At 39.8% G+C, this 23794-nt stretch overlaps 1 protein-coding gene across 1 annotated transcript in view; it reads right to left on the bottom strand.

Moving 5' to 3' along the window:
* The window catches only part of MDN1 (midasin AAA ATPase 1), a 174321-nt gene that overhangs the window by 106483 nt on the left and 44044 nt on the right, over nt 1-23794 (bottom strand). The window contains 17 exon segments of the mRNA XM_029911939.1: nt 936-1077; nt 1558-1704; nt 3303-3511; nt 3896-4074; nt 5194-5345; nt 6411-6521; nt 6700-6847; nt 8962-9075; nt 10765-10861; nt 13437-13581; nt 14712-14815; nt 16019-16230; nt 16787-16847; nt 16931-17079; nt 17767-17879; nt 19596-19691; nt 21223-21304. Coding sequence (XP_029767799.1) covers nt 936-1077; nt 1558-1704; nt 3303-3511; nt 3896-4074; nt 5194-5345; nt 6411-6521; nt 6700-6847; nt 8962-9075; nt 10765-10861; nt 13437-13581; nt 14712-14815; nt 16019-16230; nt 16787-16847; nt 16931-17079; nt 17767-17879; nt 19596-19691; nt 21223-21304 — 2261 coding nt within the window.

Genomic DNA, 23794 nt, shown 5'->3' with positions numbered 1-23794 from the left:
TCTGTTCACTCCCTATGGGGCACTTGGCATTGGCCACTGTCAGAAGACAGGATACTGGGCTAGATGGATCTTTGGTCTGACCCAGTACGGCTGCTCTTATGCAGGACACAATTTGTTACAGCTGAGGACTCCCTGAATGGAGGAAAAGATTGGTGACTCTGGGATTTGTCCATGTTTTGCCATCATGCCAAGATTATACTTCCTCTTATTCGAATTTCCTTTGTTTTCTCTCCCTAAGTGATGATTCCGTTTACTGCTTAAATGTAAATTAAGTCAAGCGCACATTCCTTCCTTTGTTAAGGACAGACCTGACTTCTGCCTGTTCATAACATCAAAGAGCGGAATCTTATAACGACACATACAATGTTTCCACGCATATTTTGCCAGGACAATACTGACCAGCAAATTATGAGTTTTCAAATGACATCTTACAACAGGGGTAGGCAACCTATGGCACACGTGCCAAAGGCGGCACACAAGCTGATTTTCAGTGGCACTCACACTGCCCAGGGCCTGGCCACTGGTCCAGGGGGCTCTGAATTTTAATTTAATTTTCAATGAAGCTTCTTAAACATTTTAAAAACCTTGTTTACTTTACATACAGCAATAGTTTAGTTATATATTATAGACTTATAGAAAGAGACTTTTTAAAAACGTTAAAATGTATTACTGGCACGCCAAACCTTAAATTAGAGTGAATAAATGAAGACTCGGCACACCACTTCTGAAAGGTTGCCGACTCCTGCCTTACAAGGTATACTTTGTACAGAGATTATTACAATAGTGTGTAGGGTGTGAATACAGGGGTGTATTCCATCACAGAATAATGAGTAACGAGGGACAAAGGTTTGTATTTGAAAAGTGGGGTTGGAAAAATGTTTACATTAGTTCTTTAAAAAAATGAAGTATCATGAAGAACAAGCACAAAGACCCACCATCATTTGCTAAATGCTGAAGCCAGTCATAATCCTTCTCTGTCTGTTCTGCCAATCTGTATCTTTCAGCCCAACGAAACAGATCTCGAAGAGTAATGAAACCATGCTTCCCAGCAAACACTGTTGAACCTCTGCGATAAGACTACCAAGTGAGCAAAGAGGACAGTTAAAATTTAATATGTATTCCTCATTCAAACCAACTTCAGTGAAATGAAAACCTAATAAATTCCTAATCCCAGCCTCACACTTCCTCTCATTTAATAACTGGAATATAGTTTTCACTTCATTCCAATACAGTAAAAAGGTCTAAGCACATTCAAGTCTAGACAGAAGGAAGAAAGAGGTATCTCCAGTTTTTATTATTGCATTTGTTTTTAAAGAAGAAACATATTTTGGTAAGTAGCCAGAGCTAAATGGCTGTTCACAACAATCTATTTCAGCACCTAAGATCTAGAAAAATGAGGGAGCATAATATTTTTTTAAGTATTTAAACAAAAATCCAAAAATGAGGCACTGGTAGCCACTGGACTTGTTTGATTTCTCCATTGTTAAGTCATACAATATTTTTTAAAAGGCCTTAATTTTACTTCTATATTAAAAGGGAAAAAAAAGACACCAATACCTGCAGATTCAGCATGACTTTGACGAGTTTACTGCAGTAAGAAGGTGGCAGACTGCATCGCTTGTGAAGGATTGTTTCTAGCTCAGCACTGGGCAGTTCATCAAAATGCAGCTCCACAAAACGGTTCCTGAAGGCTCTGGACAACACCTAAAATGTAGGTTTGGGAATGGTATTTCTGAACTTTGCTTTATCCCTTTAATCCTTGTAAACTACATCCTGCACGTACAGCCAAAGGAAGTTAAGCTACCCTGATGGGTTAGTGGTTAAAATCCAATGGGAGAAGGAATAGATAGGCTTGTGCTTAAACTTCCAAAATGGACATTAAAGATGCAAAGGGTCGATTCTCCAGCAGTCTGGGACAACCAAATAACCAGTCAGGCCAAATTACATTTAATTACTTAGACTCTGATTCAGCAAAGTGCTTAAAAGTGTGCTTAACATCGTTGCTGAACTGGAGCCTTAGCATCCACCAGAGAAGCTACTGACCTGCTCTTAAAAATTCTTGGTGTGTTCTCTGACTGGCAAGTCTGAATAAAGGCTGAAACTGAACACTGCTCTCCAACTTCACTTCTCTTGTAAAGGCCACCAAATAGCAGAAGAATTATATTATTTGCCTACCCACTCTGCCAAATTCTTCTCTGGCATCTCTCAGCCAGTTGCACCCAATACTGAACTTCAGAAAAAGTGCACACGTGTGTGCTGTTCATGAAATGCAATAGTTCTTAAGCTTCATTTACAAGGAAGAGAAAGGAAGCCAGTTTTCTCATATTCATCCACAAGTGTGATGCGCTAGTCAGTCAAGGCACACAGAATTTTTAGGTGTAGATCATATCAGCATTTGGTCCCTGCAACAGACATGCCAGATTATGTTTAAATTAAAATCTATTGGAACTACTATATATTCTTGTTGAGGAAACAACTTCAAAACTCAGAAAAGTTCCTTCTACCTAGGCTGGCAGGCTAAATCTCTTTCTAGAACAGGGGTTCTCAAACTGAGGGAGGGAGGGGGGGAGAAACTTTAGGGGGAAAAAATACTTACTGCGCACATTCAGATCTGGGTGGCCAGAGAGCAGTGGCTGGCTGGCTGGCTGGCTGGGGGGCTTACTACTACAGACACAAAGAAGGGGGGCCGCGATCAAATAAGTTTGAGAACCACTACTCTAGAATACATATCTGTTTTATTTACACACAGGCTTTTCTATGGCATTCACAGCCCTAGTATTTGAGCACCTTATAAACATTAATGTATCTTCACAACATTTTACAGATGGCAACTTAGGCATTGAGAGACTAAGGGTTTGTCTACACTGCAGCTGGAAGGTGCGATTCCCAGTGCAGGCAGGCAGACAGACTCACACCAGCTCAACTTGAGCTAGCTGCCCCAGCTTGGACCCAGGGGGTCTGGAGGGCTTGGATTCGGGTGGCTACCCCAAGCCACTGCCCATGCTGCAAGCTGGTTCAAGCTGAGCTAGTGCACGTCTGTCTATGGGTGCCGGGAATCACACCCCCAGTTGCAGTGTAGATATAGCCTAAGTGACTTGCCCAATCTCACATAGGTAAGCAGTCCAGTGCCTTGGCTACAAGGCCATCTTCCCTTCCGCTACTCCTTTACCCTTTCATATTGTTCTCGGATATGTGTGAGAAAGTTTCTGTGCCACAGCTCTCTGCACCCTTGAAAGAATAATATGGTGAAGCTTTCTTCCTAATGTAATAATAACCGAAAGCAAGAGGAGAGATCAACACACCTTCCTGCCCCCATACAGTCCTGGTGGATTCTGTGTAGCAAACAGCATAAATCGAGGGTGTGCCCTGACAACTTCTTGTGTCTCTGTTATGAACAGCTCTCTGTTATCATCCAGAAGTCTGTTGAGTGCCTCCAGAACATCTGTAGGAGCCAAATTCAGTTCATCGAGGATAATCCAGTAGCCCTTTCTCATAGCATCAATAAGGACACCTGTGATGGAATACAAAAGGTTCTGATTAAACCTTTAAGGTAATCTGCATGAAAATGTACAAAAAAACCTGCAAAAGCAAGTAATCCTTGCAGCCAGTTTTACTTCAGAATAAAATAAGTTAACCCACAGCAAGATGTGCAACAGCACTGAAGCTGTTAAACCCTTTAGCTCTCCCCTCTGTCAGTGCAATGGAGCAAAGAACAAGAGATGGAAGAACAAAGGAAACCCTTTAACATGATAACCAGACCCCTGCACAACTGAACTAATGGCATGAAACTCCTATTTGCATTGACGCAACCGTGAAAGGAAAAGCTTTTTTCATCTCTGCGTAACATGTAAAATGGAAGGGAATTAGAGGTAAATGTGATAAGTGATAACCTCACCTTCCTTAAACATCAGCTTCCCAGAAGCGTCTGATGTATAACAGCCAATGTACTCCTGGATGTCAGTATGTTCGTGATTGTTAATCCGCACACAGTGGTTCCCACTAGCTGCAGCCAACCAGCGAATTAAACTAGTTTTACCAACTGATGTCTCTCCTTGAATCAGCACTGGATGAGTCCTTCAAGGATTAGCAAAGACAGTATTTTAAAAGCAGTATTTTAGGTTGGCTTAGCAAAATATCCTATATGTATACGAAAAGGAAGTAACGCATCTGTACTGTTTGAAATTTTCAGAGTCTTGTGTAACAGATTATCAAGAGACTACAATTTAGTCTCTCAATGTCTCATTTATGTTACTCACCCAAGTCACACAGCCAGTCAGTGTCAAAGCCTGGACACAATCTAAAATACCTTTATTCCCATATGCTAACTACTATACCATGCTGCCTCAGTCATCACTTGTGAAATCAGAGGCTGGTCTAAATCAGCACTGAAACCATTTTTATACCAAGCTTTAGAGGGCTTTAGGTGGGACTGTACATGACAAATTTTAGGCTGTTTAAGGACAACAAAAGAAAAGTTGGTTTCATATCCTCTCAAGCATGCAGATAACTGGATTACAATAGAACCTCAGAGTTACAAACACTGTCCATAACTCTGAACAAAACATTATGGTGGTTATTTCAAAAGTTTACAACTGAACATTGACTTAATACAGCTTTGAAACTTTACCATGCAGAAGAAAAATGCTGCTTTCCCTTTATTTTTTAGTAGTTTATGTTTAACACAGGACTGTACTGTATTTGCTTTTTTTTTGTTTTTGGTCTCTGCTGCTGCCTGATTGCGTACTTCTTGTTCCAAATGAGGTGTGTGGTTGACTGGTCAGTTCGTAACTCTGAGGTGCTACTGTACTTATGCTCTTGTCTTAGAATGCTGGGAACAAGTGATGTGCACGCGCTCCCCACAACTGCTAGCTACTGGTCAAAAGTCATTCTTGTAGCTCGGCATGCAATTCCTACAGTGGGCTTTCTGCAGGTCAGTCATGAAGGAGAATTATTCCTCTCAGAAGAAGTGTCTCATCATTTTTTTTAAATTTTGATGCATATTTTAATCTATTAAGATTTAAGGGGCAACATTAAAGTTGAGTGGGTGATAGAAATACAACAGAAATATAGAAATATACTAGAGGTAGAAATATAATAGAGGTAGGCAATCTCATTATACATCTACCTCAATTACAGAATTGTATGTTGTCTTTTTAATTTTGTATTCTGACACAAAAATTTAAACAAACATACCCTGCAGACACAACTCTGACAATGTCTTTCAGATTAAGTTTAACAGAAGAAGTTAATACATAAGTCTCATCTATCACAGGTTCCTTATCCCCTACTGAAATCCAGTAACCTTCTATCTGTACAGCTCTTCCTCCTTGGGGCTCTGGTAATGGCTGAAAAACAGTATAGAAATAACAGATTATACAAATGTGTTTCATACTGTTTTCTAACAGCAGCAGCTGCTATTTTTGCACTACTATAGCATCTTCCATAAAAAGCAATTTACAGACATTAGCTTAATCTTCAACACTCCTGTGAGGTATGTATTATCCCAATTTTATAGATGTTGAATCCAAGGAAGAGAAGGTAACTAGTCTGAAGTCAAGAATCTGTGCAGAGCTGTGAACAGAAACCCAGTTCCTCTGATTCCCAGTTCTGGGCTTTAATGTGATGTGCTATTCTGAAAAGTGACTTGTAGGAATTTCTTGAACTAAGGCGGTTACTTATTTTTATTTCATCGTTACTGGATAGTTAATAATTTCTAGCATCAAAACATCTCTCTAAGGAATTTAATCCCTGTATAGGAACATTCAAAATAGCCTCTTCATTCAGCACTTTCCTCTGAAGGTCTAAATTGAAGTCACCAAGCAGTGTTGCAATAGGCCTACTCTGGCAAGCAATGAAGCCCAAACAGTCAAGAAAGAACTATTAATGTTTTAAATGACAATATTTTGTGTTTCAGCCCTGCAAGTTCACTCTGTGCTCCAAGAATCAACCTGGATTCTCCCTCTTCAAGATGAAGCTCAGATTTTTGCTTCATCAGAGCACAAGCCTTTTCCATATCAATGTGTACTGCCCCTTATGTCAAAAACAAAACAAAACAAAAAACAACAGCAAGTTCCTCCCCCATCTCTAGTTCAGAATTAGAGTCACCACCACTAAAGTTGGTCTGGTCATTCTCTGAAATTTGGCAAGATTCAGTCATATGCAAGTTCTCCACATCCTTTCAATGTTTTCAGATGAAAGAACAAGCCAGATAAGAAAACATCATGCTTAAACCATATAGTTCAAGTTAAATGAAAAAAACATTTTATCAGAAACAATCAATAGGATAAAGTTTAAATTTTTAGTATTTGAGAACTTTTAAAATTACTAAAGCATGATCAACAAGGGAAAATTCATATAAAACCAATCTTCCTGATAACATTAAACATCCCAAAATATTCAGAAGTTCCTACCTGCTTAAGGAGGCTTTTGATGTTGCCGGAGACAATATGCTGGCAAATTAGCTTCCTAACTATCGGGTGAGAAACTCTGTCAAGCTGTGTCAGGAAGCCCAAGCAAAAGCCCTACAAGAATAGAGTTATTTTCTATTGTGAAGTGAAAATTTATTTAAGTTTTATTTTTTAGGCATTTGTTTGATATCTGATGCCCTTAGAAAATATGATTTTCCTTGTATTCCTTTAACCGAGTAGATTTTGTATTGAACACACATTTAGGAACAAAATCACACAGAAAGATCATTACCTCATACAGTGAGCGCTGTATGTTTTTACACGGATTAGATGCTGCAAATCTCAAAGCCCTGCAAAGTGTACGAAGGCTGTAGTGAGGTCTATGGCCAGTCCCATCCACCAATTTTGTTTCTGACTCTTTTCTCACAGATAAATAGAAGCTACAAAATAAAGAGTTAAACCAGTTACTTATTTGTATTCCGGGCCCCAGGGCAGAACAGTCAATGGCCCACCTAGAAAGGAATGGTGGAGGTTTACGACGCTACTTTTTATCCTATTGATAACACATTAGAACCCACTATGCGTAAGTTGTGGTGTTGCTTGATCTAGGCCTTGGCTACACTTGGGAATTCACAGCGCTGCCGAAGCACGAGTGTAGTCGAGCCGCCAGCGCTGCGAGAGCTCTCTCGCAGCGCTGCATGTACTCCACCTCTCTGAGGGGAGTAGCTTGCAGCACTGCGAGCGAGCGTGCAGCACTGCGAGCGAGCGTGCAGCACTGCAGGCGCTGATTACACTGGCGCTTTACAGCGCTGCACTCGGGGGGGGGGGGGGGGGGTTTCACACCCCTGAGCGCAGCAAGTTGCAGCGCTGTATAGCGCCAGTGTAGCCAAGGCCCTAGTCAACTTTTTTTTTTTCAGTTACAGCACCGGTATTAAACAAATTGTGAGCCGAAATATAAGCTGTAGAATTTATTTAGAATTCTATATTTAAATTAAATAAATACATTATGAAATTAATTAATATCTAAAAAATTTAAAGAAGCACAAAATAAGAAAGCACCTAAAGTATCAAGTAGGCTAATTAAACACCTAATCGTGATTCATGTGTAATCTAAAGACAAGGAAAAAAACTGATATACAAGATGTAACTGAATATGACTAACAAAGTTAAAATATACAATACAATACAATACTTGTGCTGCTGGTGCTGTGGGACATCAACACCCAGAGCAATGAGGAGACAGCAGGCATGGTGCGCCACATCTACTGGGAGATCTCCAAGGAGAGGGAAAACCCACGCCTCGTTCCCTGGCTGAGCGGTGGAGGTGGCCCCTCATGCTGTGCTCGTGATAGTGGCTCGGCAGCCAGTGCTAGCGGCAGCGAAGGGGTGTGGGGTTCTACCCCAGCTGCCTCTCGGCAAACTTAGAAAGGCTCGATTGGGTGGCTGAACTTGCTGGCTTGTGTCTGGCCAGGAGCTGCAGCCCCAGGGGAGGAAATCTGGTAGCACAGAGGGAGCTTGCTCCTCTTTAAAGTCTCCCTGTCCTCAGCCCCGCAGCAGCCGTAGAGACAGCGTGGCAGGCACAGCAGACAGAGGAGGCAGCAAGCCCCAGGGTTCCCAGGCTGCTGTTGCTGAGGCTCTGCCAGACTAGCAGGGTGTGGCAGCGCTCTGGCAAACTGTTACTGTCACAATGAGGGACGGCGCTCTGTACAGAGCAGCAGGATTTCTTTTTTTTAAATCTTAATTTTTCTTAAAAAAATATGTATCTATCCCATCCGCCCAGACCCTTTTAAATCACCGGGCCCCTGGGCAATTGACCCCTTTCCTCCCCACCCTCGTCAGCGGGCCTGTTTGTATTTCATCGTTACCAAAGAGTTAATACTTTCTAGCATCAAAACCTCTCTCTAAGGGATTTAATCCCTGTATAGGAACATTCAAAATAGCCTCTTCATTCACCACTTTCCTGGGAAGGTCTAAACTGAAGTCACCATGTAGTGTTGCAATAGAGCCTACTCTGGCAGGCAATGAAGCCCAAAAAGTCAAGAAAGAACTATCAATGTTTTAAATGACAATATTTTGTGTTTCAGGGAGATAACGTGGTACGCCATGTATCACTAGGTACTTACAAGTCCTTTGAACAGATACTTTAGATTGCCCAAAAAACTGAACTACAGAAATTTAGCACATTGGAGGCAACATGCCTGCTCTTAAGGAAAGAGGTTCCGTGGCAAGCAAGCAAACCATCCCCACAACTGATGCACAGAGATATTCTGAAGTAGCCACCCCTTCTAGCCTCCCAAATGAAGGAAAGGATTAAAGCAATAATGCTCTCTAACTGGTAATGTCAATAAACTACTTTTTGGGGTGGGGATGGAAGAAAGGAAGACAACAGCAACAAAAGGTAACATACAAGTAGCCCTAGAATAAGGAGGTTGGGTGTCATTCTTCAAGAACGTCGGGTGGGACAAACTAATGTAAAAAATTGTAGGTTGTAATTATGTATTTTCATTTGCAACTTCTTGAACTGAGGCTTCATAAAAATGAAAATATAACTTACTTCATGATTCCTTGTACTGTGTTTTTGCTCACATTCAAGCCTTTCAAATAGTCCATGATAAGAATTAGCAAGTCTCCTTCATTCTGCAGTTCTTCTACATAAAGTTCAGTAAACCTACGAGAAAAATTAAGCTATAACACTTAGACATCTGCCTACTGATGATAAAACAGACACTGAAATTTCAGAGTTAATCACTCATAGAATATATAATGCTCAAAATATAGCATAAGCAGCAAATCAAATATTGACTGGTTTGCCAACATAAAGATTTATTGACTTGATATACAAATACCGACTGACCTGAAACAGAGAATAATATGTAACTACAGGCTAAGTATTACATTGCTTAAGTACAAAGTATCAATATCTGTATTGTTTTATACAGTCTACCAAGTTCAACTCACTCTACAAGAAACATTCTTTTAAAAGGAGTTTGTGGTACAGAGCTCCAGACAGCAGTTACTGAATATTAAAGTAATGGCACAGCGAGAGGGTTTTTGAAAACTGATTCTCTATATTAATCACTTAACTGTAGCGAAACATACCACACATCCAATTTTTGAACTGTCAAGCTTACCTCACATATTACCTCTTTTCATAAATTTCTAATGGAGCAACCATTTAAACAGAGAAAAACAACTCATCAAGATAAAAAGGAAACTAAGCAGCTACATTAGCAGCAAAGTATCTACTTTATATTTAGCTACGGAAGTGGAGTTCTAAGACACTCCAAAAATGGCAGTAATGGGATTTCATGTTCATTGTCTCACTGACCGTGCATCAATTGTGCTTACCAAGTATGAAAATCACATTTCTAACTGTTAGTCCTGGAAACTCATCCGGGGATCTGAAAATCAAGTTGGGTTCTTTGCATCTCTCATATCACCACTGGTAACAATGGTTCTGCAGGCCAAAGTAGGCCTGCTACACTTGTAAAATTCCATTGCCTTCAATGAATTTTGGACAAATGTAATTTACTGGAACTTAAAATAAGTAATTCTGATTATAATGCAAAAGGGGAAAATTACTCCAGCTCTCTCTCTCTCTCTCTCATTGCTATTAGCTCTGCAAAGCTAATATCAACAAAACCTTATTTTTGATTAAGTACACACAGTGAACAGATCTCCTGAGCAAGCACTGAAGATTTTCACGTGGTCACTTTTCAGAGTGGTATAAATTTTGTATAAGTTTCCTGACAATCAGCAGGAAAATTGCATGAGAGATAGACAGCAGGTCCAGAACTTAGCACTCACAGGTGGTGTCAGGTGGGTTACACTAGAGAAAGAAATTCTCTCAGACCCACTTTTCTCCAGCCACAGTGGTCCTCTGAGTCCCAAATATTCCAGGTATCACACATCCACTCCCATGTCCAACTAGCCTTCCTCCAACTATAGAAGGCTAAATATAGAGCTCTTTGTACAGCCCATCAACACTGCTAAGATAACAAGAATGATTGCTAGAAGACTGTGAAGCACTTGCCTTTATTATTCCCAAGAGGCACAGAGCATTTTGCTACAGCAGCATTCCCAGCCTCTGACAACTTACACTTAAGGAATGACTCCTAAACCGTAGCATTCTACACTATTACCAGACCAGCTCTTTAGGTTCTGCATCAGCAGAACAGTAGTTTCCTCCTGCTATTCAATCAACACTCCTTAATCTCATAACAAACACCTCTCAGAATGTCTATCTCCTGGGGCTTCAAAGAAGGGTGTTGTACCATTCATGTTGACTCATGAAGCTAGTCAAATTCCAAAACAGACAGCAACTTTAACTATTTTACAATCGATTCATTTTTTTAACCTGTTTCTTATTCCTGGAGGTAGATTTCTCTTTCCAACATCCGTAGCTGGATTCATACAGGCAAACAAACGAAAACCAGGGTGACGCACCAGAGGTTCTGAAAAGAAAAATAAAGATGTTTCACTTCTATTCACAAACACAAAAATGCAAATCAAAACACTATAATGTAAACCAAAGACATTTCTTGGTTAATCCAAGACAGTTTAAGTCCCTCCTCTGGACCACTCAGCCATTGCTATCCTGCATCCTCTTAACTACAACGCCACTGTTAAAGCCTTTAGTGATTCACCTGGTCTGGTGAGTTAGGGCATATCTACAACATCAGGGTAATGAGCACTACAGGGGCTTGGATTTCTAAAGCGCACTGGCATGTTGTGCATTAATTAGTCCATGTAGACCCTGGAGGTGTACATTAAAAAGTTCCCTAGTACTAGCATTTTAACCTAGTACTTTTAGTGCACACCAGCAGGGTCCACACAGTTAGGGAAGGATCACCTAGCAAGCCAGAGGCAGAGCCGGGAACTGTAGCCAGGTCATCACAGTCTCAGTCCAGTACATGATATACTATACTGGCTGCCCAATGTACAGAGTTCCTTCTGCATCACCTCTAGAGACATGAAATACATATTCAGGGGTGCTCCAGACACCTGTTCAAAAGAGGGGCTAACAGGCAAGAGCAACAGCAATTTCTGCAAACTGAAGACACTGGGGCCTTCATGTAAGTACTCGTCCCCTCTCACACAAAGAGGTGAAGTCATACTGCCAGTGCATTTTTCTTTCACTCCTCATGGGGGGAAAATTCTGCAGTGATTATTTTAAGCTATATGGGAGGAGTTGGCCATTTCAGATGACTTTGTTGCTACAGAACATTCTGCATGAGTTGATGTTTGCATGGTCTTGAAGTTAAACCACAAGAACAGCACACAGCTGTAATCTAATCCAGAGGTGAAATAATTTTAACCGGGCACCACACTAGGAAAGATGTGGACAAACTGCAAAGCGTCCAGAAAACAGCAACAAAAATGATAAAATTCATAGAAGATTTTGGCAACCAGATGTGCACACAGTGTTTGAGATGTGGGCATATCATGGATTTATATAGGAGCATTATGATATTTACTGTCTTATTATCTATCCCTTTCCTAATGGTTCCTAACATTGTTAGCCTTTTTGAATGCCACTGCACATTGACCAGATGTTTTCAGAGAACTATGCACAGTGACGCCAAGATCTCTTTCTTGAGTGGTAACACCTAATTTAGACCCCATCATTTTATATGTACAGTTGGGATTATGTTTTCCAAAATGTATTACTTTGCATTTATCAACACTGAGTTTTCATCTGCCATTTTCTTGCCCCATCACCCAGTTTTGTGAGATCCCTTAGTAACTCTTGGCCATCTGCTTTGGACTTAACTATCTTGAGTAGTTTTGTATCATCTGCAAATTTGCCACCTCACTGTTTACCCCTTTTTCCTGATCATTTATGAATATGTTGAATAGCACTGGTCCCAGTACAGATCCTTGGGGAACACCACTATTTACCTCTCTCCATTCTGAAAATGGACCATTTATTCCTACCCTTTGTTTCCTGCCTTTTAACCAGTTACTGATCCATGAGAAGACCTTCTCTGTTATCCCATGACTGCTTACTTTGCTTAAGAACCTTAGGTGAGGGACCTTGTCAAAGGCTTTCTGAAAGTCCAGATATACTATATCCACTGGATCACCCTTGTTCACATCTTTGTTGAGCCCCTCAAATAATTCTAATAGATTGGTGAGGCATGATCCCCTTTACAAAAGCTATGTTGACTCTTCCCCAACAAACTTCATTCATCTATGTGTCTGAAAGTTCTATTCTTTACTATAGTTTCAAGCAATTTGCCTGGTACTGAAGTAAGGCTTATCGGCCTAAAAAAATGGCATCACATTAGCTATCCTCCAGCCACCTGGTACAGAAACTGATAGAGAGAGGTTACATACCACAGTAGGACAAGAAGTAATGGGTTTAATCCTCAGCAAGAGAGATTTAGGTTAGATATTAGGAAAAGCTTTCCACCTATAAGAGAAGCTAAGCTCTAGAATAGACATTTTAAGGGAGGTAACGGAATCCCCATCATTGGAGGTTTTTAAGAACAGGTTGGACAAATACCTGTCAGAGATGGTCTAGGTTTACTTGGTCCTGCCTCACAGCAGGGGCTGGATTTGATGACATCCCTTCCAATCCTAAATTTTACGGTTCTATTAATATGTGCAACTGTGGCAAGACAATACTTACTTTTGTCTTAAACAGCCAGTCTCAGCCTTCCAGTAAGACAGATGGAAAAAAGCATTTGTGGCCTCAGCTACTAGGTGGATATTCTGAACCAGTCAATAAAGAAACAGGATCCCAACATTGCAAATCAACGTAACAAAACACATGGGCATTGCCCTACAGATTTACCTCCATTACTTCACGATCGCTTCTTCCACATCTTCTATTCAAGTCCTGATCTTAGCTAGACACTTGCAGTCAAGCTTCACTACCAACCAAGTATGACAGAGCTGCGTGTCATCAGCATTCTGGTGCCACTGCAATCCAAACCATCTTGTATGTCCCCCAATTTGCCTTACATACACACTTATAAAGTACACTGTTGCCAGACACCAAAGTACAGCGCAAATAAACAGTACCTGTGTCTCCTCTGTCTAGTAACACCAGTGAGCCAGATGATCCTTCTAGTAAGCCACTCAAGCATTCTAAAGTCTCTGCTGCAGCCAAATTAATCTCATCCAGTAAAATCCAGTCTCCTTTCTTCACCGCTTGTGCCAGAGTACCCTAAGAGTGGGACCAATTCAACGTTACCTATTTTACCATTGAGGATACATGAAACATCTGGTGAAGCTGTAAACACGAATTACACCCTATCTTGTAATCTGTGGATTGTCTAGATGAATGGAAAATCAGATTCCACTTCAGTGAGAGCTGTACCTCCCTCTCTCTTGGCCAGCAGTTGGTATGCAAGCCGGGGGGGAGGGCGGGAAAATCAGACAACTGTTTTTTCACTCTCCACTATTAGAGATCATTTTATCCTCATGCTTTCAAAAAGTTACCTCATTTGCTCTTGCACACTCATTCCTAGCAGAGTTAAATTTCCTGGTTTGTGCACCAGCATTAATTATTTTTCAGTATACTCATTACTGTGCTGCCTAAGCACCAGTGTCCACACTGCTATAGGAATAAACCAATTTGCCGTTTTACTGTGATGCCAACTTTGTGAAAACGATGGTCATTTGTTTCTCAGCCAAAATTATGCAATGTTAATTGAAAACCCACTTAGACCAAGTGGAATGTTTTTCAGCAAGACTTTTTTTTTTAATTAAATGACTTGTCAAGAATGTAGACAACTCAAATATACTTTGAATGTACACTGTTAATAAAGTTAATAAAATTACAAGGAACAATCATTTAAAATATCAACAGGAATTTGGGAAATTATAACAATTAAAAATCTAATACAATTCACTTGAACCATTTATAAAAGTCTTTGTAGATACCTGAAGCTAAAAATACAAAATTATGATTATCTAGGTATTCTGTTGGAGAATTTAGTGCAGTCATTTATCCTGCTGAACCTGATTTTCAGCTCAAGTTTTCCCAAAGTTGCTTTTCTAACACTGTGCACCAGAATTGATGACATGATCATTATTGATATTCGTGTGTCAAAGCAAGTATAGCTTTCATCAGACTATCAATATGTTTCTTTACAACCAAACAAATAATTCTCTCTACCTATCCCAGCCTCAAGGAAAAATAGTGCATCCAAGTCCACACCACAACTGTTTGTAAAGTTTTGCTTCATAAAAAGACTTGTCAGTACATCTAATTACCTTATAATTAGTTAATTGTAACTGTAAATACTCCCCCCACTTTCCTAGCCCAATGTCATAACTGAAATATCTAAATACCTCTACAAATGCAAACACCAGAAAATTTTCTGCCATTTTCATCTGTTGATGGGCATGGTTCAGTCTAAGACCAAATGCTTCCCACTTTTCTTTCAGTGGTGAGCCTACAAGAAAAACAAATTTGATTTTTGTAACATCAAAATGATAGCATAAAACACATTGCTATAACACTGAATTTTGTGAAGCCACTGCAGTCATGGAATATAAAGCAATAAGATGGAGCTTGGCTGAACTCTAAGGAGAAGAAAATATTCAAGTTTTGCAGTTTAGCTCTCATAAATTAAAAAAAAGGAACGGTTATAGTTTTGTTCTAATGTATTTTTAAAATGTTCTAAGAGCTTAAAATTGTATATCATGAACATAATCAACCTGCTATTCACGCAAAAGTCTCCCAGATCAGGAGCGGCCACTTGCTGACACATTCAAAAGTATCAGAAATAATGTACTTTCCAATCCAGTGAGACAGTAAGTGGTGCTGCAGGAAATGATGAAATCTACAAAACCTTTTTAGGGATGGAGGAAATTGAGAATAAGCATTCTTATAACTGAACGGGATCCACAAACTAGGTTTCTTGATGATATTCCAACACTGTTACTCATCCGTCATAATGTTTTGGTTTTTGATCAAGTCACTGCCTGAGGTAAGAATGTTCCATATAACATCACAATGTCTGACATGGTTAGCTTTGTAATTTTCTTTTCTTTTGTGCATTACTTTTCATTTGCATTGGGACTTCAATCACTTTTTGTTTTTTGTCTTTGAGGATTATTAAAAACGGTCTTTAACACTCCCCTGAAGAATGCTCACTCCTGTTTAGGCTAGTGCTTTTTTTAGTACCTGCATAGCTGAGGAGAACCAGCTAAAGGAAGAGCAAGAAAATGTACATAATGAATTCAGTTTGGCCCATATTGAATGAAAGTTACAATTATTATTATTAATTATACGTATTACTATACTGCGTAGGAGCCCCAGTCATGAACCAGGATCCCATGGTGCTAGGCGCTGTACAAAAACAGAACAAAAAATGGTTCATATCCCAGAAAGCTTACAATCTAAGTGTAAGACAAAAGCCAACAGATGGACAAACAAACTGACAGACAGGGCAGAGCAAGGAAACTATAAGACATTTTTCAGAATGATAGGCAGTGGTCTCAGCACACCAATGGTCTACCCATTGTCAAGTTTTTTGTAGGCATGACAGCACAGGAAAGTTTTAAGGAAGGATTTATTGGAGGACAATGAGGTGCCCTTGCAGATGTTTATGAGGAGCTCCTCCCAAGTATTGCTTGCTTAGTTGAATTCTTACCTGATGCGTTTTCTTTTGCTTCCTTATTAACGGCCGATCTGTGAACATGCTGCATTAATTTGAGTAGATCATGCCAACGTTTCTGTCTGTAACACGTCTGGATATGACCCAAGAAAGTTTGATTTTGCTTCCTGGAAAACGTCTGAGAGAAGAGTTCCTCAAAAGACTCTCGTAAGGGCAGCCAAATCAATTTGTTATCCACTGGCTTATAGCTGTGCAGGACCAAGAGAGAAATTAGTTACTTGTTACATGGCCAAATACCAGCTCCCATCTGCTCCTGTGAGATTTGACAAAATTTGTGTCCCTGAACTGAAGATGTTATGAGGTCACATAGAAATCCAGAACAAACAATTATAAACTCAGGTTTTATTTGCTTATTAGATTTGAAATTGCATATGCATACATGCTCCTTAGAAAGCTATTTTATACGTACCGTACTACTCTAACAGGCAATCCATCCTTGCTACTATCAGCCAAAATACCTAGTAGATATTTTGATAACTATATATACTGGGTAACTTTGGCTTTTTATTTTAGCAGCCACGGCTAGCACACTTGTACACAGAACTTAGTTAAGCCATTTAAGAACACAAGCTCTTGAATGCTAGTGGTGATAGCAGGATTCCTGTTCACTGAAACACCTATCTGGTTACCCATTTTTATAAGTTACATTATAGTTCAGTTGTGTTTACAATCAAATATGCTTGAACGAAAGCTTGCTTTAATACATTTTCAGTCCATTCTATATTAACTAATTCAACGACTCACCCCCCAAGCAGATCTGCAGTGTCACTCTGTTGGTTCATATTGATAACCCTCAAATGGTGTCCTTGAAACAAAACAAAACAAAGTCATCATTCATGTATTTTCTATTGCCTCTGTACAAAGTGGAATATTTATACTTTATTATACCTGTAATATGAGCAAGGTATTGGACAGTCGAGGTTTTGCCAGTTCCTGTTTCACCCACCAACAGCACAGGCTCTCCTTTGTCAACACACATCGCAAGCTGTTCAATCAGTACTGAAGATGGGCGTGTGGCAGCGAAGGTTTGCTTCTCCCTGCCAAGCCAGAGAAAGCAGCTGTTAAGGACAAGATACCTCAAGAAACTCTCACTTCAATTTTAATTTTTTCCCCTGAAGGATTGCAACTAAAGTTTTGACTTTTAAATAAGAAAATATGTCTAACAGAAACAGTTCCAAGATATGTGTTTACGTATCAGATTAGACACGTGTTCGTTTTCTCTATTTACAACTCAGAAATTTAGACTTTTTTGTTACCAACCTTTTATTGATTATATTAAAGAAATTTGGGCTTCTCACAAGAATCCTTGGTTTTTACACTTCCCTCTTCCCTACCACCTGAGTTACTGCCACCAAAACTGCTTTCAGTGCTGCATCCTGCAAATGCTCCCTTCACCAAATCAGAGTTGTTGTTGTCACCACCCAACACCTTCCCATAGGTAAGACAACATTTCCAGCTCTAGCCTGATTTCACGATATTCTAACTTAAAAGATGCAGAGAATCTCCATCCTTGGTTTGTTAGAGATGCCATGCTGACATCTCAGTCCCGATATAAGATCCTGATATCAAAACAAACAGCCTTATTCTTTTGCTTAAAATGATGTTGCCAGACTCCCTGAACATGCAACTTTTACACTTTAGCTTTCAATTCATTCGACTCCAACATAAAATGTATAGTTCCCAGGGAAAAAGGTACAGGAAGGGTGAGCTACAATTATCTTTACCTTTGTATAAGAAGTGCCTGAGTTTGCTTCCGCAAGAGCCGCACTCTTCCCACAGCGACTTCATGTTCCCTTATTAGAATTTCTGGTTTATGAAGCTGACAATAGAACTCTGCCTATATAGAAAGCATCATTACTTACACTGTATATCATAATTCTGCCTGATACTTTATGCAAAGAACACACCCTGTACATTTTCTATTCATCTAGTATCATTGTGTAACAAGCTAATTTGCTCATGAACACATTTTGAATCCTCATCACTTAAAAGACTTAAGAATCTTCCAAGTTCCATCCCTTCACCCCAATGGCCATTTTTCATTGGATGAGTATTGATTTCTCTCTGTACTTCTTATGGAACCTATGTCATTATGGTTCTATTTTGTCAATCTCCTTGCTAATCAATTACTTAAACCTGTATCAGAATTTAGTTAGTTTAACCTGTGCTCTGCTGAAACAGAAAAGCAAACAGCTTGTTGGGTGAGGCATAATATTATTTGTGTATAGAGGCACTGAGTGGGATGTCTGTCTCAACAGGATATTCATGGCAGTTACAGAGTCTTCTGTTTCTATACTTAAACAATGGGGAAGGAAGGAAGTCTGTAGATATATTTGACATTTTGAATTTTTCTCAAAGATCATCTAAAGTTTTCCTTCTTTAATGTAGGCTGCAAAGGAGGGATACTGTCAACTTGGGGGTAAGGGATAGAGATAAGAAGAGAGGAAGGTCATATTTTTATCTGAAAATTTTGTAAGTTATCCAAGTAAATTATCAGTGAAAGACTACAGAAAACACACTTTCCTTTTGCTTTGTGCATCTGACAGTGCTAGTTAACTTGATTGTTTTATAGATGGTCAGTTGGGCTTTGTTTCTCATTCATTTGCATGACAACAACACCTGCACACTGATCTGGAGGGAGTTCACATTTATACTCTTCCCCAGGCATAGGCGTGGGAAGTAGAGGTGCGAGGGGTGCGGCAGGTTTTATGCAGGTTCCCAGCTCCTAGTACGCGTGCAGGGTCCCGCATCATGGCTGCTGGCCCCATGCCCGGGGGTCCCAGCTGCCAGCCTCACTCCCAGACACACAAGTGGGGTCCCGCCTGCCAGTGCCACACACGGGGCTCTGCTACTGGTCCCAGGCTCTGCCCCCTCATCCCTGTCCTTGTCCCCCGCTCCTGGACACACGACCCTGCTCCCGGCCTCAGCGGGGGGGGGGGGGGGGGTGTAGAGAGGGAGACCGGCACGAGGTAAAAAATTTGGGGATAGTTTTGCTGGCTTTCAGCGCCACTGTCCCCAGGCCCTTTAAAAGAGGCTGTTTACCAGAAACATTAGCAGCAAAGCTGCAACTACAACTTGAGAGTCAGAAAGCAGTGATGAGCACAGATAGGAAGGGGAGGAGGGAGCCCAAGTATGTGCTGCTGCTCTTGGGCCCTGGTCAAAGACCATTCTAAACAGAACAGCAGGGAAAAAAATATTTTTTAAAAATTTAGTCTAAGAAGTGTCAGGCCTGGCTATTCTTAAATTAGTCATTTCCAAAAAATTCTAATACACTATCTGTCCTTTTAAGGAGGGTTTCTAAGACTAATATTACTTTAATACCTAGACTCAGAAGCATTCTTATACACTTGCTTTTTCAAACTGTATCTATCCTAAAAAGCTAAAACAGCATCAGTGTCAGCATTTTGTTGCACATGAATAACCAGTTTTACTTATGCCTGTAACTGTGAAATTAAATGGTTCCATCCAGGCAAAAAGTCATCTTTTACCATTCGTTTATTGAACAATTTAGAATATTTTAAATAAAGGCCACGCTAATCATTTCTCAATATACCTTTTTCTTGGAAATGTTTAGTTTGCTTCCAATAATTTCTGCCATTTTCTGCCTGCTCCCTTGCTTGGACAGCATAGCTGTGAAACAGTCTAAGGCCTGTCAAAGGGAAAAAAACACCACCACATTTTCAATTAATATGTTGTAGCTTGACAGAAACCACTACACTTCAGGTACCCTGGGCCTGATCCAGAGCCAACTGAAGTCAGTAGGATTCTTTTTATTGATTTCAGTGGACTTTAGATCTGACCCCAAGAGTCCAACAGTACAAAGTTCAGAAAGAACCCTAAAATCCCCGTAATTACTTAAATTACATTTCTATACCTGGGAGTGTCACCGTTTTAGAATCTTCATGGATTATAAGCATCTCCTTATGGGTCACAAGAAACCACACCTTAAAGCTACCTCTGAGACACGACTGGACAATACCAGTTCTATATTACAAGTCGGGTTAATACGTAGGGGAAATTCCAGATTTGGAGAAAGGAAATCATTTTAAATCACTTGCCAAAAAAAAAAAACAAATAACATTTGAAATGGCTGAGGGATTTGAAATGTTAGAGTAAGTCTTGTAATGGAAAAGCACAGGTGAGGTTCAAAGGTGTGTAACACATGGCATCACCTCCGCATGCCTGCTTCTATGGATACACACATACATACAGAAGCATAAGTGATAAATTTAATAGACCTGTGAAATAAAGTTACAATAGGCTACCACTTGCCCACAAATTCATCTCCCAAGGACTTATTCTAACCTTGCAAATCTCTTGGCAACTTCAAAGAGCAACCAATCTTTATTTTTTTAAATGAGTCAGAAAATGCATCTTTACTATACCAAAACATATAATTCATCACCACCCCAGGCCAAGGGCCTGTAGGGTTAAAAAACAGTCCTGAGCTGTCCTGTAATCTATTGTAAATATAAGCATCACAGCTTTAAAGTCTCAGCAATGCCAAAAAAACAGAATCTTGTCATCATGGGAGAGGGAAGGTCAGCCTCTTCCTGATGAACTCAGTGTTTGCATCTAGCCCTGAAGGTGCCCTAGGCTATCAGACTTTAAAACAACAACTTTTTTTGTTAAAAAAAAAAAAGGCTGCTTTGAGCGGTGTTTTACATGTATTCGTTTTAATTTCTCCCTTCCTTTGAGTCCTGCACAGTAGCTAAAAGCCTCTGGGTCATAGGTGGGGGATATATTACCATTTTTTTTAAAAAGACATTAAAATATTCCTAAAGTTGTGGTTTTGTAGCACACAGGATGCACTCATGGCACACATTTGGGATGATATGCATAACACAGAACTTTGCCACTCGCTAGTAATGTGCCATCCCAAATTCACACCAATAAAACTTACGTCACACCACACCATCATGTATTTTATATTCCAGTAAGTTGTTCAGAGAGACATTCAGTATGTTACTACACAAATACCTTTTCCCGGTCCAAGATGTCTAAGACCATAGGGATGCCCCTAGCATGGTCTCTGTTATTGCATCAATCACTCCAACTAGAATCTGTTCAAGGCAGCACTATTTTTTTTTTTTTTTTTTTTTGCGTCTTGTTTTATGCCTTAAGGGCCAACGTCAAAATCCTTAGTGAACAACTGTAAAATGGATTGAGTCTTACTGTACCTCTTGAAAAATATTCACTGCAGTAGTTGAGGAAGAGCTGTCAAAGTTGTAGGCAATCCTGCTGCACCAATTCAATAAATCTCTAAGACAAGAGAGAGAGGAAGTCATATGTTGGGTATAGCTGAACAGTAATACACAGCTCTTCTTTCCTCAATTCAGTCCAATTACTCTCCCTGCTGGTAACTAGATTTTATTTTTATTCAGATTTTATTTTACTTTTTAAATGTACACATGAAGGTATCACATAAGTGGGATGTGTACTCCAAAGTGCAAATGACTACAGTAGAACCTTAGAGTTACGAACACCTCGAGAATGGAGGCTGTTCGTAACTCTGGCCATGTCTACACTTATCGGGGATCAACACTGCTGTGATTGATGCAGCAGGGGTCAATTTAGCGCAGTGGTGGGCAACCTGTGGCCCGCGGGCCGCACGCAGCCAACCACTGATTTAGCTGGTCTAGTGAAGACCCGCTAAATTGACTGAAGAGCGCTCTCTGGTACTCCACTGGAATGAGGGGAGTAAGTTAAGTTGACGGGAGAGCGTCTCCCGTTCATGCAGCATGGTGTAGACACCGCAGTAAGTCGACCTAATCTATGTAGCTGGAGTAGCATAATTTAGGTCGACTTACCCCAGTTGTGTAGACAAGGCCTCTGAAATGTTCGTAACTCTGAACAAAACGTTATGGTTGTTCTTTCAAAAGTTTATTACTGAACATTGACTTAATACAGCTTTGAAACTTTACTATGCAGAAGAAAAATGATGCTTCCCTTTTTTAGCAGTTTACCTTTAACACAATACTGTACTGTATTTGCTTTTTTTTTGGTCTCTGCTGTTGCCTGATTGCGTATTTTCAGTTCCAAATGAGGCATGTAGTTTACTGGTCAGTTCATAACTTTGGTGTTTGTAGCTGTAAGGTTCTACTGTACTTAAAGAGCCACAATGTCTATTTTGGCAAAGTACTAGCAAAGTATCAGAAACAGCCAGACGTACATACCACATTAACAATTCTAGATAAAGTTATTACAAAAAGCATGCTTTTGTAATTGAGTAATTTATAAGGAAAATCATTTCAAAGCTCAAGTTGCTTGCCAAAATCTCATTCCTTCTGAACTTCAGAATAAGAGAAACATGTTTTTGATGACAAAGTTCAAGATTAATATTAAGCGTGCAACTGGCTATGTTTTTAATACATGCCGTTTCTATCACACCCCAAGGCTATTCTGCATTACCATATATCTAGTATTTGCATATTGTTTCATGAAATAGTACTGATTATATAACTCAGTACAACTATCTTTGGTGCTTGATGTGAGAAGAAAGAAAATCCAACAATCCACTCTGCATTTTGTCATCATTAGACAGGCCAAAAAAGAATTTGAAGAGCAACTAGCCAAAGACTCAAATACTAACATAAAATAAAAATATAAGTATATCAGAAGCAGGAAGCCTTCTAAACAATCAGTGGGGCCACTGGATGATCACTCCAGGAACACTCCAGGAAGATAAGGCCATTGGAGAAAAACTGAATGAATTCTTTGCATCAGTCTTCACTACAGAGGATGTGAGGAAGATTCCCAAACCTGAGCCATTCTTTTTAGTTGACAAATCTGAGGAACTGTCCCAGATTGAGGTGTCATTAGAGGTGGTCTTGGAGCAAATTGATAAACAGTAATAAATCACCAGGACAAGACAGTATTCACACAAGAGTTCTGAAGGAACTCAAATATGAAAGTGCAGAAATACTAACTGTGGTTTGTAATCTATCATTTAGATCAGTTTCTGTACCAGATGACTGGAGGATAGCTAATGTGATGCCAATTTTTAAAAAAGGCTCCTCAGGCGATTCTGGCTACTACAGGCCAGTAAACCTAACTTCAGTAAGAGGCAAATTAGTTGAAACTATATTAAAGAACAGAATTATCAGACACGAAGATGAACACAGTTTGTTGGGGAAGAGTCAACATGGCTTTTGTAAAGTGAATTTATGCCTCACCAATCTATCAGAATTTTTTGAGGGTGTCAATAAACATGCAGACAAAGAGGATTGAGTGGATTTAATGTATTTAAGACTTTCAGAAAGCCTTTGACAAGGTTCCTCACCAAAGGCTCTTAAGCAAACTAAGCAGTCATGGAAGAGGGAAGGCCCGCTCATGGATCAGTAACTGGTTAAAAGACAGGAAACAAAGGGTAGGAATGGTCAGTTTTCACAATGGAGAGAGGTAAATAGTGGTGTCCCCAGGGGTCTGCACTGGAACCAGTGCTGTTCAACATATTCATAAATGATATGGAAAAAGGGGTAAACAGTGAACTAACAAAATTTGCAGATGATACAAAATTACTCAAGATAATTAAATCCAAAGCAGACTGTAAAGAATTACCAAGAGATCTCACAAAACTGGGTGACTGGACAATAAAATGGCAGATAAAATTCAATGTTGATATATGCAAAGTAATGCATTTTGGAAATTCCAACTATGTATACAAAACCAAGGGGTCTAAATTAGCTGTTACCACTCAAGAAAGAGATCTTGGAGTCATTTTGGATAGCTCTCCGAAAACATTCCCTCTGA

This window comes from Terrapene carolina, unplaced genomic scaffold (genome assembly GCF_002925995.2).
Source record: "Terrapene carolina triunguis isolate 2854851 unplaced genomic scaffold, T_m_triunguis-2.0 Scaffold42, whole genome shotgun sequence".
Taxonomy (NCBI): domain Eukaryota; kingdom Metazoa; phylum Chordata; order Testudines; family Emydidae; genus Terrapene; species Terrapene triunguis.
The sequence above is the reverse complement of the archived record's forward strand: the minus strand, read 5'-3'. Positions and strand labels throughout refer to the sequence as shown.